The sequence below is a fragment of the Mesoplodon mirus genome (assembly GCF_964341445.2).
Source record: "Mesoplodon mirus genome assembly, chromosome: 4".
NCBI classification, from domain to species: Eukaryota; Metazoa; Chordata; class Mammalia; order Artiodactyla; family Ziphiidae; genus Mesoplodon; species Mesoplodon mirus.
The window spans coordinates 103,573,683-103,587,387 of NC_138979.1; the positions used below are offsets into that span (position 1 = coordinate 103,573,683).

Below are 13,705 nucleotides of genomic sequence, written 5' to 3' on the forward strand. Positions count from 1 at the left end.
ACAAAATCGGGAAGATTTTTTAAAAGGTGGCCAGGGTAGGCCTCATTGAAAGAGTAGCATTTGAGTAAAGACTTAAAGGAAGAGAAGGAAATAGCCATGGAACTCTCTGGGGGAATAATATTTTCAGACAACAGGGATAGCCAGTACAAAAGCCCCAAGGACTGAGCTTAGAATCTCAGGGAACTGCAAGAATCCCATGGGTCTTAGAGACATGGGGTCTGAAAGAGGAGGATTGAGCCAGAGGGTGAAGGGGCCCAAGCCACATGCGACTTTCATGTTTATTCTGTTCCTTTCTCTCCTTGATTCAACCCTTCCTGTCCAAGTGGCAAAATCTAGGTCAGCAGGTTCTCCACTTCAGTGCACATAAGAACCACTGAGGTGTTCGTCCAAATACAAATCCCTGGGCCCTGGTCCAAGAGAGTCTGATTGGGTGGAGCTTGGGAATCTGAATGTTTAACAGGAGATGGAACACTGATGAAGAAGGCTGAGATTCAAATGTGAGCCAGGGACCCAAGCACTCACTGGGAGATCCCCAGATGCCCTGGGTGGTGGAGGCAGACAGTCGATGCTGTCTATTGAGCTCATACATTGACTTTTACGACTCTTCATTTCAACCTCCGTAGCTGAACCACTGATCCTGGCCCTGGTTTACCTGTAGCCCATGTGTGGGGAGTCCTCCTGCTCCTGTGGTCCAGCCCAGCTCACCATGTTGGGACTTTACCTAAGGGGGCTTGGGACCAAAGCCCCAACCAGTTAGAAAGGCTTTACTTGCCTGGCCTTGTGCCTGCCTGCTTCTCCCCTGGGGATCTCCTAGGGCAGGACAGACTCCAGAACCCTCCCATACAGCAGCCAGCCCCCTGGACATTTGGTTACTATGAGTCTTCTCTGGTATATGGGCTTTGCAGCTGAGCCCAGTCAACTTTGCCCACAGGTGCCAGCACCCCTCATTGAGCCAGAGAACATCGTGGATGGAGACCAGATGCTCATCCTGGGACTCATCTGGTCATCATTCTGTGTTTCCAGATTTCCCACATCTCCCTGGACAGGGTATGTCTCAGCCCCCAGTGCCCAGCCCTGGCCTCACCTCAGGGCCCTGGGGACAGAGTAGTTGTACCCAACTGTTAGGATCCCCACAACGTATCCTTGGCATCCACACAACTACTATTCACTCTTCAACCATGGGCAAAGAAGTCAGAATGTCAGAGAGACTGTAATATGCTGAAGTGAGAACTAGATTCACAGGCTTCAAGCCTGATCTGGGACGAGTCATTCACTAGTGAGGGGGTCAAGGTATGTGCCCACCACCCATCTTTCACCCCCAATTTGTTACAGGGCGTTGAAATCCTGTAACTTTCATTACCCCTTAATGTATTGTTGGGGGAAATTAAACATATAGAGGGAGCCCCAGCCCTGGAGGTTTCCAAATCCCCAGGATCCTGAAAACCAAAGAGATGGTCCCCCATCTTCCTCCATTCTACCTCTTTTTTTCCCACAGCTGGATCAGAAAGAGTAAACACATTAAGTCCTTATATTTATCAATTTTCATAGTTTCATGGTTTCTAAAACCCCATCTAAAACTCGATTCTAGTAGGTTAGGAAAGCAAACCTGGAGAATGAAATCCTAATGAAAAGAAGCCAGAGATTTGGCTCAAATCCAGGAGCATCCTTTACACTCATGAGGGGACTGTGAGCCCCAGGAGAGCAGGGGCCTTGCCTGGCTACATCCCCAGAGCCTAGCATGTATGTGGCGAATGGATGGATGGATGAATTTCTAACTGACCTCAAGCCCTTCCAGGAAGCCACACTCCCCTCCCCCGCCCCCAAGGCCAGTTCCAGGTGCCCCTGCCACCCTTTCCCTTGGGAGCAGCAAGTCCACATCATCCCCTGACCGGCCACCAACCAACCAACCGGCTCTCTTGTCCGCCGCCAGCGCAGGCTCTGCTCCCTGCAAAACTCAGACATGTCTGGCACCAGGCTGACCTCACACCCGCACGTGCTCACCCCAGAATCTCTCCTGGTTCATGTCTGCTAGCCTAGCCCAGCCACTCAGGAGACCTGGACCTGGCCTGGCTGTGGCAGAGCCCAGCTCCAGGCCCTGAAGCTCTTTCCCCCTCCCCTCCCCTGCGCTGCTGCTCACTTGTCCTTCCTACCCAAGCTCCGGGGCCCAAAGGGCAGGGAAGGAAATGCAGCCTGCTGTGCTTTAACATTCTGAGTTTATAAACAGGAGTTGGTAGAGGGGAGAAAAGGAGAGGAAGAGTCAAGGGAAAAGGAGATGGGGACTCTGGGGTGTGAGGGGCGAGGGAGGGAGTGGATGGAAGGGGAGGACCACTGAGGGCCGGACAGGGATGAGGAATGGAAGGCAGGGAAAGAGGTGGAGCCAGGAAGAAGGGAAAGGAGCACCGAGTGGAAGAGGGATGGGGCCGGGAGTGGGGGCAGGTGGAAGCCGAGAGTAGCAGAATAAAGGAAATTATCCAGGAGACTGAAACCAGTTATAGATGGTCATTTCCCAGTCTGAAGAAGCCATCACATGAGGCATTGTGGGGGCAGACAGATGGGCTCCCCATGTCAGAGATGGGCTCTGTCAGATGTTTCTGGATCAAGAGAGACCCTTCCCTATCAGCTGGGGAACCCAGGGCAACTTCCTGACCTCTCTTACTGCACCTCATATGCCATCCTTAGAATGTAAATACTAATAGCGCCTACCTCTGAGGGCTGTGCTGGGTGGAGAGCCACGTGTGCAGGCCGGTGGCTGGTTGGCAGAAAACCCGTGTTGACCAGGAGCCGGTCTGATGAAGCCCAGACTCAATTCTGTGCATCCCAGGGTAGGTTAGCACAGTGCCTGGCCCATCAGAAAGGCTGGAGAAAAGGGACTTACTGCTGCTGTTGTCACCAATTGCGACTCAAAGCCAGCTGCTCAGAGGTGACAGATTTCAAGCACTCCACTTCTTTGTAAGGACAATCTTTCTCTCGCACCCCCATTCCCTCCCCAGCACGAGTGAAAGCGAGTACAGTCAGATGCTCCAGGTGGGAGGGCAGGATCACAGCATGCCCAGCCTGCCTCTCCCATGGCTTGCGGGCTCTGCTGCCCCACCCCACCTGTCCCTGCATGGTGACCCGCTGCCCTGTCCTTCCAGGAGGAGTTTGGGGCCAGCACAGCCCTGCTGTCTGCCAAGGAGGCTCTGCTGCTCTGGTGCCAGTGGAAGACGGCCGGCTACGCCAACGCCAACATCACTGACTTCTCCCGCAGCTGGAGTGATGGGCTCGGCTTCAGTGCCCTCATCCACGCCCACAGGTGTGCATGAGGGAGGGGACCCAGTGCCTCTGGACCCTGGCCTGAGGCAGCCCTTGGCTTCCTTCTGGGAGGCCTCTACCTGCTGAGCCAACTGCTCCAGGACTTGGGTTCTCAACCCACCCATTCTCCCATGTCCCTCTGGCCCCTGCGCTGGGCACAGAGATAAAGACAGCTAACAGCTGAGGCCCCGGTCTGTGATACCCCTACCCCCTTCCGTGGAATTGGCCAGGTTTGCCTTTGACCCTGCCTTCCTCCACTCTCTGTGCCCCTGATTCTCTTTTCTGTCCTCTCCCTGGCAAGCACCTGACCTTTTGGAGCTTCCTCCCCTACCCAGGAGCCTGACTCCTGAGCAAAATTCATCCTCCCCTCTCCGAGCCCTATTCCTTCAGCCGGGGTCTCAGATAATCATTAGGGGAAAACTAATGCACTGCAAGGTATGAATGACCAATAGGAGCTGGTTTGCCTTTTTAACAAGTCCACTTAAAGCCAAGCAGTCACTGACTCTGGTAAAGAGCCCTGCCTGCTCTCTGCCCAGGCCAGATCTGCTTCACTACGGCTCCCTGCGTCCCAACGCCCACTGCACCACCTCCACTGTGCTTTCCATGTGGCTGAGCAGGAGCTGGGCATCGCTCAGCTGCTGGACCCCGAGGACGTGGTGGCCCTACAGCCCGATGAGCGCGCCGTCATGACTCACGTCTCCTTCTACTGCCACCACCTCTCCCACCTGCACCAGGGCAGACTGTCCAGAGGAGACTCGCGAAGGTTGGTAACAAAGGGAAGGTGGCATCGAGGAGAGGTGGGGTGAACATGGGCTCTGGAGTCAGACACACCCGAGTTTGAAGGCTGTCTCTGCCCCTTCCTCGCTGTGTGGCCTTGGCTGTGGCACCTACCTTTACTGCACTCCCTCTGTAAAATGGAGATGATGATTCCTGGGCAATAGATAATTAATTAATTCTGGGTAATAGAAGGCTGCTATGAGTGTGCAAAGGAGCATAAGCACAGTGCCTGGCACACAGGAAAGCCAGGTGGGTGATGCCCCTTCCTGCCCCTCCCCCTCCCCCTCTGCTCTTAGGTTGCTAAGCTCCTAATGGGATTAAAAGGCTCAGAGAGCAAAAGGCTCAGAGAGCTGGACTCTGCAAGGACAAACGCAGCGCAGCTCTACTGGGCTGAGTCCATGTTTCTGGGGGCTCTTACCCTCTGGGCACAATGGCAGAGGCTGAGGCTTGGGAGGCCTGTTCTCAGGGTTGGTGTCTCAGCTGGGCATGGGGGAGATGATCCAGGCCAAGGGCTCTGAGCTGCTTTAGGGGTGTGGCGGCCTCAGGGAGGGGAAAGAAGGCTCAGAAAAAGAACAGCCCCCCCAGAGTTGAGGCCAAAGGGAGTAAAATAAGGTAGAGGAAGGCCGAAGGGGGTCCCATACTCCCAGGTCTCAGTGTAGAATGGCGGCAGACCCGCTTCTCTGGGGGCTGGGAGGAACCCCACTTTAGTGTGTCCTCAGCTGAGGACAGGAGCTACTGCCCACTTGGGCAAGCCTGGCTGGCACTCAGCACCCAAAAGGGGAGGGCTTCCAGAGCCTGGATTCCAGGGCCTGCTCCCAGGTGCCGCCCTGACCCTTTCCCGTGCCCTCTGCCAGATCTTGCTTCAGCTCCAGGAGACAGAGGCGCTGCAGACCCAGTGTGAGCAGCTGGTGACCGACCTCCTGTGGTAAATCGCGGAGAAGCCGGTGCAGCTGGAGGCCCGGGATTTCCCAGACACCCTGCCAGGCGTGTGCCAGCTGCTGGTGGCCTTTGCCTCCTTCCACACCCAGGAGAAGCCACCGAGGCTGCAGCAGCGAGGGGCCGTGGAGGCACTGCTCTTCCGGCTGCAGATGGCACTCCGAGCCCAGAATCGCAGGCACCTCCTGCCGCACGAGGGCCTGGGCCCTGCAGAGCTGTCCCCGAGCTGGGCAGGCCTGGAGCAGGCAGAGGCCTCGTGGAGCCAGGCCCTACAGCAGAGGTTCCTGCAACTAGAGAGGTTGGAAACCCTGGGCCGGTGCTTCCAGCATAAGGCGGCCCTCCAGGAGAGCTTTCTAACAGACACAGAGCAGGTGCTGGACTGGGCCGCAGCCCCACCAGCCAGCCCGGCCACAGTGGAAGCGGCCACCCAGAGGCTGCGCATGCTGGATGCCGGCATCCTGCCCCAGGAGGGGTGCTTCCAGGCCCTGGCCGAGATTGCAGACATCCTCCAGCAGGAGCACTACCACGGCTGGGCAGAGGTGGCCTGCGGGTGAGCCCCAGACACGTGAACGGTCTTCAAAATAGGCTAGGGCCTTCCTACCATGCCCGTCTTTACACAGCCCATTCGTGGACACAGAGGCAGGGATGATTTATGGGTTTGGGGCTCCCTTTAAAAAGATTTAACTCCGGGAATTCCCTGGCAATCCATTCGTTAGGAGTCAGCGCTTTCACTGCCGGGGCCCAGGTTCGGTCCCTGGTCAGGGAACTGAGATCCTCCCAGCCGCAAGGTGTGGCCTAAATAAATAAATAAATAAAAACAGAAAGATCTAGCTCCCACTGATGTCTGAAATTCCACCATCCGTAATTGGTCCCTTTTGGTAAAGCACTGTTCTTTCTAGACAGCCTCTTATTAATTCATTCACTAAACATTTATTGAGTATCTACTATGTCCCAAGTACTATTCTAGGTGTTAGAGATTTAGCAGTGAAGAGGACAAACAAAAATCCCTCCCTTCATAGAGCTTACATACTACTAAGGAAAACAGAAAAAATATATAGTATGTGAGATAGTGATTTTAAAAAATAATAAAGCAGAATAGGGGAATATGAGGTGCCAAGGTGGGGGGAGGGAATTATATTGGGTGGTCAGAGGAGGTTTACTTTTGAGCAAAGACCAGCAAGAAGTGAGAAGCCATACAGATATGAGGACAGACTCTACTAGTGCAGTGTCCCAAGGTGGGCACACGCGTGGCATATTTGAAATACAGCGCAGAAGCCAGTGTTGGCCAAGTGAACAAGTTGTAGTTGAGGTCAGGGAGGTATGGAGGCGAGAGGTGGTGGCAGAGATCATGCTGGGCCCTGCCGGGCACAGTAAAGACTTGGTTTGTACTCAGCAAAAGATAAGCAGTCATGACAGGGCTTGAGCAGAGGAGTGACACAATCTAACTTTTGTTTTACAATGATAACTCTGGATGCCATGTCAGGAATAGACTGAAAGGGCAAAGTCAGAAGGAGATAATAATCAGACCAGAGAAGCAGTGAAGGTCATGAGAAATTGGTGGGATCCTGCATATATTTTGAATCCAACAGGATCTGCACACAGATTAGATGTGGGGCATGAGAAGGTGAGTTATCAAGGTTTTGGCCAGGGCACCTGGAAGGATGGAGTTGCTATCACCTGAGATGAGGACTGGAAAGAAGGCTTGGGGGTCCGTGAAGGCCTGAACCTCCCAAGCCCTCCTTCCAGCTTCTCTGCCTGTGTCTAAAAGGTGGGGACACTGCCCCAACTGGATGGATGCTCACAGCTCCAGCCACGGTACTCAGGCTCCTCCAGGACAGCCAATCCCCACCCCGCAACTGTGGACCCCAAGGTAGCTTCCTTACCCCAGCCCAGTGGGTACCACCCTTATTCTCACATCCCCCAGGCAGTTGGAGATCACTCAGTGCTGGGAGCAGCTCCTTCCGTGGCTGCAAGGGCAGAGGAAGCAGATGGCAGGCATGCAGGCTGTGCTGACCCTGCTGCAGGAAGTAGACTGCCTCCAAGCAGCTCAACCAGCTGCAGGTGGGCCCTGGACCAGCAGATTCCTGGGAAACACAGCAGGATGCGCCAGCCCTGACATTCACAGGGACCCAGCACTCTGGGACTTTAATGACCACTCATCTGTCCCTGGCCAGGTGCTGGCCAGCTCCACGGCCTGTGGGCAGCAGCTGGCAGAGGTAGTGGAGCTGCTTCAGGGGCATGACCTGCTGGAGGCCTAGATCTCGGCTCATGGCGCCCACATGAGTCATCCTGCCCACCAGACAATGGAGCTGGATTCTTCCCTGGGCACTAGTGTGGAAGTGCTGCAGGCCAAGGCCAGGGTGCTGGCCCAGCTCCACCAGAGCCTGGTGTCTCTTGCCAGGTCCCGGTAAGAGCTCACGCGAACTCCCCTACCCTCTCCATAACTTTTCTGTAACCCAAATTACCCCCTGCCCAGCTTAAAACAGTGCTGTCTGGCAACTTCCTCTACACTGACCCTCATCCCCAAGGCCTCTGTCTCCTCTGTTGAGTCATCCAGGAAAAGGAAAACTCCTGTCTAAGGGGGAGTGTCTGGGCCTGCTGGGGAACCCCCTCCCCAAGCCCCATCACTTCCCGAGCCCCTCTGTGGCCCTTGCTGTCCCTCAGGCGGGCCTTGCTGGAGCAGACCCTGGAGCGGGCAGAGCTCCTGCACAACTGTGAGGAGGAGGAAGCCTGGTTGAGGGAGCGGGGACAGCTGGTGGAGGATGCTGCCCTGGGCCCAGGTCTCAGCCAGATCGCTGCGGCCCTGCAGCAACACAAGGTGCCCACTACCCTGCGCCCTGCCGGTTCCCCTCTCCCTGCCTTCCCGCCCTTCCCCTCACCCAGCTCCCTGCTCTGCTGTCTGCCAGGCCCTAGAAGCCGAGCTCCACCGCCACCAGGCCGTGTGCACTGATCTCGTGCGGAGGGGACGCGACCTGGGCACACGCGGGCCCCGATCGCGGCGGATCCCCGGGAACGGGCCGCGGCGGTGCAGGGCGCGTGGCAGAGGCTCTGGGCCCGGGCGGCAGGGCGGGGCGCGCGGCTGCAGGCGGCCCTGCTCATCCAGCAGGTAGCTGGGCGGCGGGTGGGCAATGGGCGGCCGGGCGGGGAGTGCGGGGTTGGCCCGTGCCCAGCCTGCCCTCCTCAGTACTTCGCCGACGTGGCGGAGGCAGCCTTGTGGCTCCGGGAGCGGCGGTCAGCGCCGGAGGGCATGTCCTTTGGGCAGGACCAGGCGGCCGCTGAGGCCCTGCTGTGGCGCCACCTGCGGCTGGAGCGCGCAGTGCGCGTGTTTGGGGCCGAGCTGCGGCGATTGGACGAGCCCGCGCCGGCGGCCGCAGCCCGGGCGTCGTCGCTCCTGGTGCGGGGGCACCGACCGGGCAGGGACCCAGACCCACGGGCCTCCGACACCAAATGCGCGTGCTGTGCCCGCTCTCCCATGGTCACACAGAGGGTGGAAATGGGAGGGCATTTGTGGCCCCTGACCTGGCCTTCCCCTGGGCTTGGAGGTGCCCACCCCTCCTCAGATCATCTCCCCTGCCGACCTGCCCACAGGTAGTGGAGTCCTGTCTGCTCACGGTTGGAGGCCATCGAAGTGTAGTTTGGCGTTGCTCACTTCGCCCACCAGTTCCCAGGCACTGATCAGTTTCCTCCAGGAGTGTCCCTTTACTTTCACCACCAGGCCTAAGGTGACCCTTCAGCCTTCAGCCCTATTTGGCTCTCTCCCCTGACTTGGCCTTTTTAGGTTTGGGGTGGCCTAATCACTACATCAGACTGCTTTCTGAACCCCCCCCCCAGTTCATTGAACCTCCAGTTTTAAAAGAAACACATACCTACCTGGTGGGTAGTTCGGTCCACCCTACGAGGGCTTGCAATTGTCTTTCAAGAAGCCATACATGTAGCTCAAGATGCGTAAATCACAGCCCTCAGACCCTGTACTCACATTTGGTCCCTCTACCCTCATCCCAAGGGAGCTCCATTTCCCAGATGCCCTCTCTCTGCCCAGCCATGTCCCATGCACCTGCACAGCTGCAGCTCAGGTCCTCGTATCTTAGGAGGGTGCCTGGTGGAGTAGTCGGTAGCTGACTGGGGTTCCGGTCCTGACCACCAGGACCAGACTAACCGGGTCTGGAAAGTCTATGGTTCTAATTTAGCCGAGGTCGAGCTATCTCTTTTCCTTTGCATTTATTCCCTGGACCACATAATTAACAATTTTTGAAAATAGATCCACAGTGTGTTATCAGTTGTCTGGTTACCTCTACCTCTACAGATGAGGTAACCAAGGTTCACAGAGGCCAAATTACTGCCCTCACAGCTGCTGGAGAGGCCTCCCAACTCCTGGTCCGAGGCTGTTTCTCCCCATCCTTCCCTGTGTGGCTATGAGGTTTAACTCCAGCACTTAGTTATATTAACGCACACTGCTTTTGGTATTGCCTTTTTCCTGTTCTGTGTGGCCTCCTTCTCCAGTCTGAGCTAATTGTTTAAATGAATGAATGGGAGGTGCCTTATCCTTCTCTTGTGTCCTCTACTGCCCAGCCAGCCCTGGCATTGATAGAGAGGTTAGTCCTAGTCTCTGGCATTTCCAGACCCTTGCTTTGCCCAATGGGGGTGGTTGATACAGAAATGCCCCCTCTCCTGGGGGTGGGGAACCACTTTGGCAGCTAAGCAGAGCCTTCCCTCCTCCATGCAGAGGGAGCCTCCTGAAGGCTAGAGCAGAGTTGATGGAGATGTGACTGGGAGACCTCAGGATGGGACCCAAATTTTAGCACTGCCGGGCAGCCAGTACCCCTGCCCTCTGGTCCAGATGAGCTTCATCTACAGAGGTATAAGACCAAGACCCCATGTAGGAACCTTAACAGAGCATCATAAATTTATTCTGTGTGGCTCTCAGGGGCATCTGAAGACCGAAAGGAGGAAGTTAAGAAGAGGCCATTTTGGGTTCAGCAGAAAGAAAGATGTGAAGCTGCTCGAAATTCTCAGTCTTCCCTTGTTTCCTTCCCCTTTCCAGTCTTTCTCTGTGCCTATTCCTTTTCTTCAGCCTGGCTGCCACTGCTGTGTCCTACCCTTGCCCAGGGCCAGAGGCACAGAGGGACAGAGACCAGATGCTCATCCACCCGCATCGGGAGGGCCAGCCTGTGCTTTCCCCACCCCTCTCTGCCCCATCTCCTACCACCAGAGCCACTCTGCCTCCCCCTCTGCAAATCCTACTCCGCCAGCCAGACCCACTGAGGCCCACCTTGTCCATGAAATCTTTCCCAACAGCCCCAGACTGTTCTGGCCATTTTTCCCCCCTGGACACCCATAGTATTTATTTCACACAATGCACATTCTGCTTATTCGTGCACAGTCCCGGGAGGTGGCCCATCAGCTCTAGGTCTGTGGGCTTGCAAGCCTGAGAAGATCGTAAGGCCCTGAACAGGAAGCTCTGACCCTCATCCTCTTCTCGCCCCCAGGGCTGCTGGCACAGGGCTGAGTAATAAGTAATCCCCCACCCATCCCCACTGGCCAACTCCTGGGTCAAGAAGAGGAGCAGGACTAGCATAGCCCTCAGAACCTGTGCTCCCACAGGGATGCACTTCACCCAGCTCCCGGGAGAGACCCTGCAGCCCCTGCACCAGACGAGCCCCGACACCTGGGAGCTGAAAGACTGGGGGTGCTGCCCGGCCAGGTGCCCATCAGCCACATCATGGAACAAGAATCCCAGGTACAACCACTGGCCCCACCCAGCCTAGCCTTCTGCTGCTTGCGGGGAGCCCCCTCCGGACATGCTGCCCTCTGTCCTGTCCGCACAGGTGGTGTCTGCTCTGAGCTCTCCGAAAGAAGGCCCAAGAAACCGAGGGGCCCCACATGAGGTTTCCTGCTACTCTGGCCCCCGGGGCACCCAGAAGATGGCCCTCCCAGATGAGCCTGACCCTGACTTTGACCCCAACACCATCCTCCAGACACAGGACCACTTGAGCCAGGACTATGAGGGCCTGCGGACCCTGGCAGAGGTAACGCCCCTTGTTCAAGAAACGTTCACAGAGCACCCACTGGGGGCTAGACCCTGAGCCATGAGCCCAGGGACAGAGCAGTGACTGGACTTGCTCCCTGACCTTGGGGAGCTTACGTCATGGCAGAGAAGATGTGAAACAAGTCATTAGACAGACGCGGGTGTGATGGGAGCGTGCGAGGGGAGCCCAGGTCAGGATGGGGAGTCAGGGAAGGTGTCGCTGAGGGAAGGACATTTAGGCAGAGACTTGAACAACGAGAAGCTGAGAGCAGGTGAGCCAGGGAGAGGGCAGGGGGAAATGGCATGGAGGAGTGTTCTAGGCAGGACCTGTGCAAAGGCAGGAAAGAGACCCAATGCAGAAATGAGGGCCAGGGTGCCTGGAGCACAGCGGTGAAGCCCAGGAGCAGCTAGAGGAGAGCCCGGAGAGGAGGGGGCCCAGGACCGGCGTCAGGTCCCATGGGAGAAGCATGGATTGCACCTAAGAGCCAAAGGACATGAGTAGGACAAGAACAAAAGCACACATTCTGCTGGGGCCCTCTACCCTGTGCCACCTCTGACAGAGGGCACAGAGCCCAGCTGTGGGACAGGGACCGTTTCTGGCCCTGGCCCTGGGCTCTGCTGGTTGGGAGGTGATGGGGGACCTGCTCTGAGCGCCCCGTGGCGGGCACTGACCCTCACCCCAGCCTCTGGGCCGGCCTCTCCTCAGCACCGCAGGGCCCAGGGTTGGTGGCCCTGTTTGGCTTCTGTGGCCTCTGTGGGGAGCTGGCAAACCAGACAGTGCTGTTCCGAACACTGCAGCCCCAGGCCCCAACTTGGAGGTCATGCAGCTCAAGTATGAGGTACAGTCCTCTTGGAGCCGGTGGGGGGTCTTAGCTGCTTGGCCCTGCTGCCCCTCTTTATTCCTGCCCTGCTCTCTCCCCACCATGCTTCTGCCTCCCCCTTACCCACTCTCAGCGCTCCATGGTAGCCATGGTCCTCTCTGGGAGGAGGGAGGGAGGGAGCTGGCCTTGAATGTTTTTAAATTGAGGTGTAATTGGCATACAACACTATATTATTTCAGGTGTACAACGTAATAATTAGATGTTTGTATGTTATTGCAAAATGCCCACAACAATAAATCTAGGTAACAACCATCACCATACGTACATAGTTACAGAATTATTTTTCTAGTGATGAGAACTTTTAAGACTTATTCTCTTAGCATCTTTCAAATATGCAATATAGTATTATTAACTATAGTTGCCATGCTGTATATTACATCCCCATGACTTTTTATTTTATAACTGGAAGTTTGTACCTTTTGACTCCCTTCACCCATTCGTTACTCCTCCGCTTTGGCAACCACCAATGTGTTCTCTGAATCTCTGAGCCTGTTGTTTTTTTTTTTTTTTAGATCCCACATATAAGTAAGATCATATGGTATTTGTCTTTCTCCATCTGACTTATTTCACTTAGCATAATGCTGTCAAGGTCCATCCATACTGTCCTGAATGGCAAGATTTCATTCTTTTTTTATGGCTTAATAGTATTCCAGTTCAAGTACGCATGCGTGCACACACGCATGTGTGTGTGTATCACATTTTCTTTGTTCATTCATCCACTGATGGACACTTAGATTGTTTCCATAGTCTTGGCTATTATAAATAATGCTGCAATGAAGATAGGGGTGCATATATATTTTTGAGTTAGTATTTTCATTTCCTTCAGATAAATACCCAGAAGTGGAATTGCTAGATCATATGGTAGTTCTATTTTTAATTTTTTGAGGAAGCTCCATACTATTTTTCATAGTGGTTGCACCAATTTACATTCACACCAACAATGCACAAGTGTTCCCTTTTCTCCACATCCTTGCCAACACTTGTTATTTCTTGGCTTTTTGATAATAGCTATTCTAACAGGTATGAGGTGATATCTCATTGTGGTTTTAATTTGCATTTCCATTATGATGGTGATATTGAGCATCTTTTCATATAGCTCTTGGCCATCTGTATGTCTTCTTTGGAAAAATGTCTATTCAGAGCCTCTGCCCAGTTTTAAATTATATTATTAGTATTTTCTTTTTTTGCAATTGAGTTGTGTGAGTTCTTTTTATATTTTGGATATTAACCCCTTATCAGATATATGATTCTCAAATATTTTCTCCCATTCCATAGGTTGCTGATGGTTCCCTTTTCTAGGCAGAAGCTTTTTAGTTTGATGTGGTACCACTTGTTTATTTTGCTTTTGTTGCTTTGCTTTTGGTGTTAAATCCAAAAAATCATCATCTGACTGATGTCTTGGAGCTTACCCCACTATGTTTTCTACTAGGAGTTTTATGATTTCAGGTCTTACATTCAAGGCTTTACTCCATTTTGTGTTAATTTTTATGTGTAGTGTAAGATAATGTTCCAGTTTCATTCTTTTGCAGGTGGCTGTCCAATTTTCCCAACACCATTTAGTAAGAGACTGTCCTTTTGCCATTGTATAGTCTTGGCTCCTTTGTCATAAATTAAGTATGCATGGGTTTATTTCTGGGCTCTCTATCTGCCCCATTGAGCTATGTATCTGTTTTTATGCCAGTTCCATACTGTTTTGATTACTATGCCTTTGTAATATAGTTTGAAATCAAGGTAACGTGATACCTCCAGCTTTGTTCTTTCTCAAGATTGCTTTGGCTATTTGAGATCTTTTGTC

The 13,705-nt window shown here is 54.2% G+C and overlaps 1 protein-coding gene across 1 annotated transcript in view; it reads left to right on the forward strand.

Annotated features, from left to right (window-relative positions):
- SPTBN5 (spectrin beta, non-erythrocytic 5) overlaps positions 1-13,705 on the forward strand; it is a gene marked incomplete at its 5' end in the record, with an annotated part of 44,582 nt that overhangs the window by 2,618 nt on the left and 28,259 nt on the right. Inside the window, 20 exon segments of the mRNA XM_082618760.1 lie at positions 932-1,001; positions 1,004-1,047; positions 3,135-3,292; positions 3,828-3,859; positions 3,862-4,020; positions 4,023-4,054; positions 4,923-4,994; positions 4,998-5,554; positions 6,929-7,036; positions 7,038-7,065; positions 7,179-7,259; positions 7,263-7,411; positions 7,669-7,822; positions 7,911-8,001; positions 8,004-8,110; positions 8,189-8,398; positions 10,830-11,030; positions 11,736-11,750; positions 11,753-11,834; positions 11,837-11,868. Of these exon segments, the coding sequence (XP_082474886.1) occupies positions 932-1,001; positions 1,004-1,047; positions 3,135-3,292; positions 3,828-3,859; positions 3,862-4,020; positions 4,023-4,054; positions 4,923-4,994; positions 4,998-5,554; positions 6,929-7,036; positions 7,038-7,065; positions 7,179-7,259; positions 7,263-7,411; positions 7,669-7,822; positions 7,911-8,001; positions 8,004-8,110; positions 8,189-8,398; positions 10,830-11,030; positions 11,736-11,750; positions 11,753-11,834; positions 11,837-11,868 (2,382 nt within the window).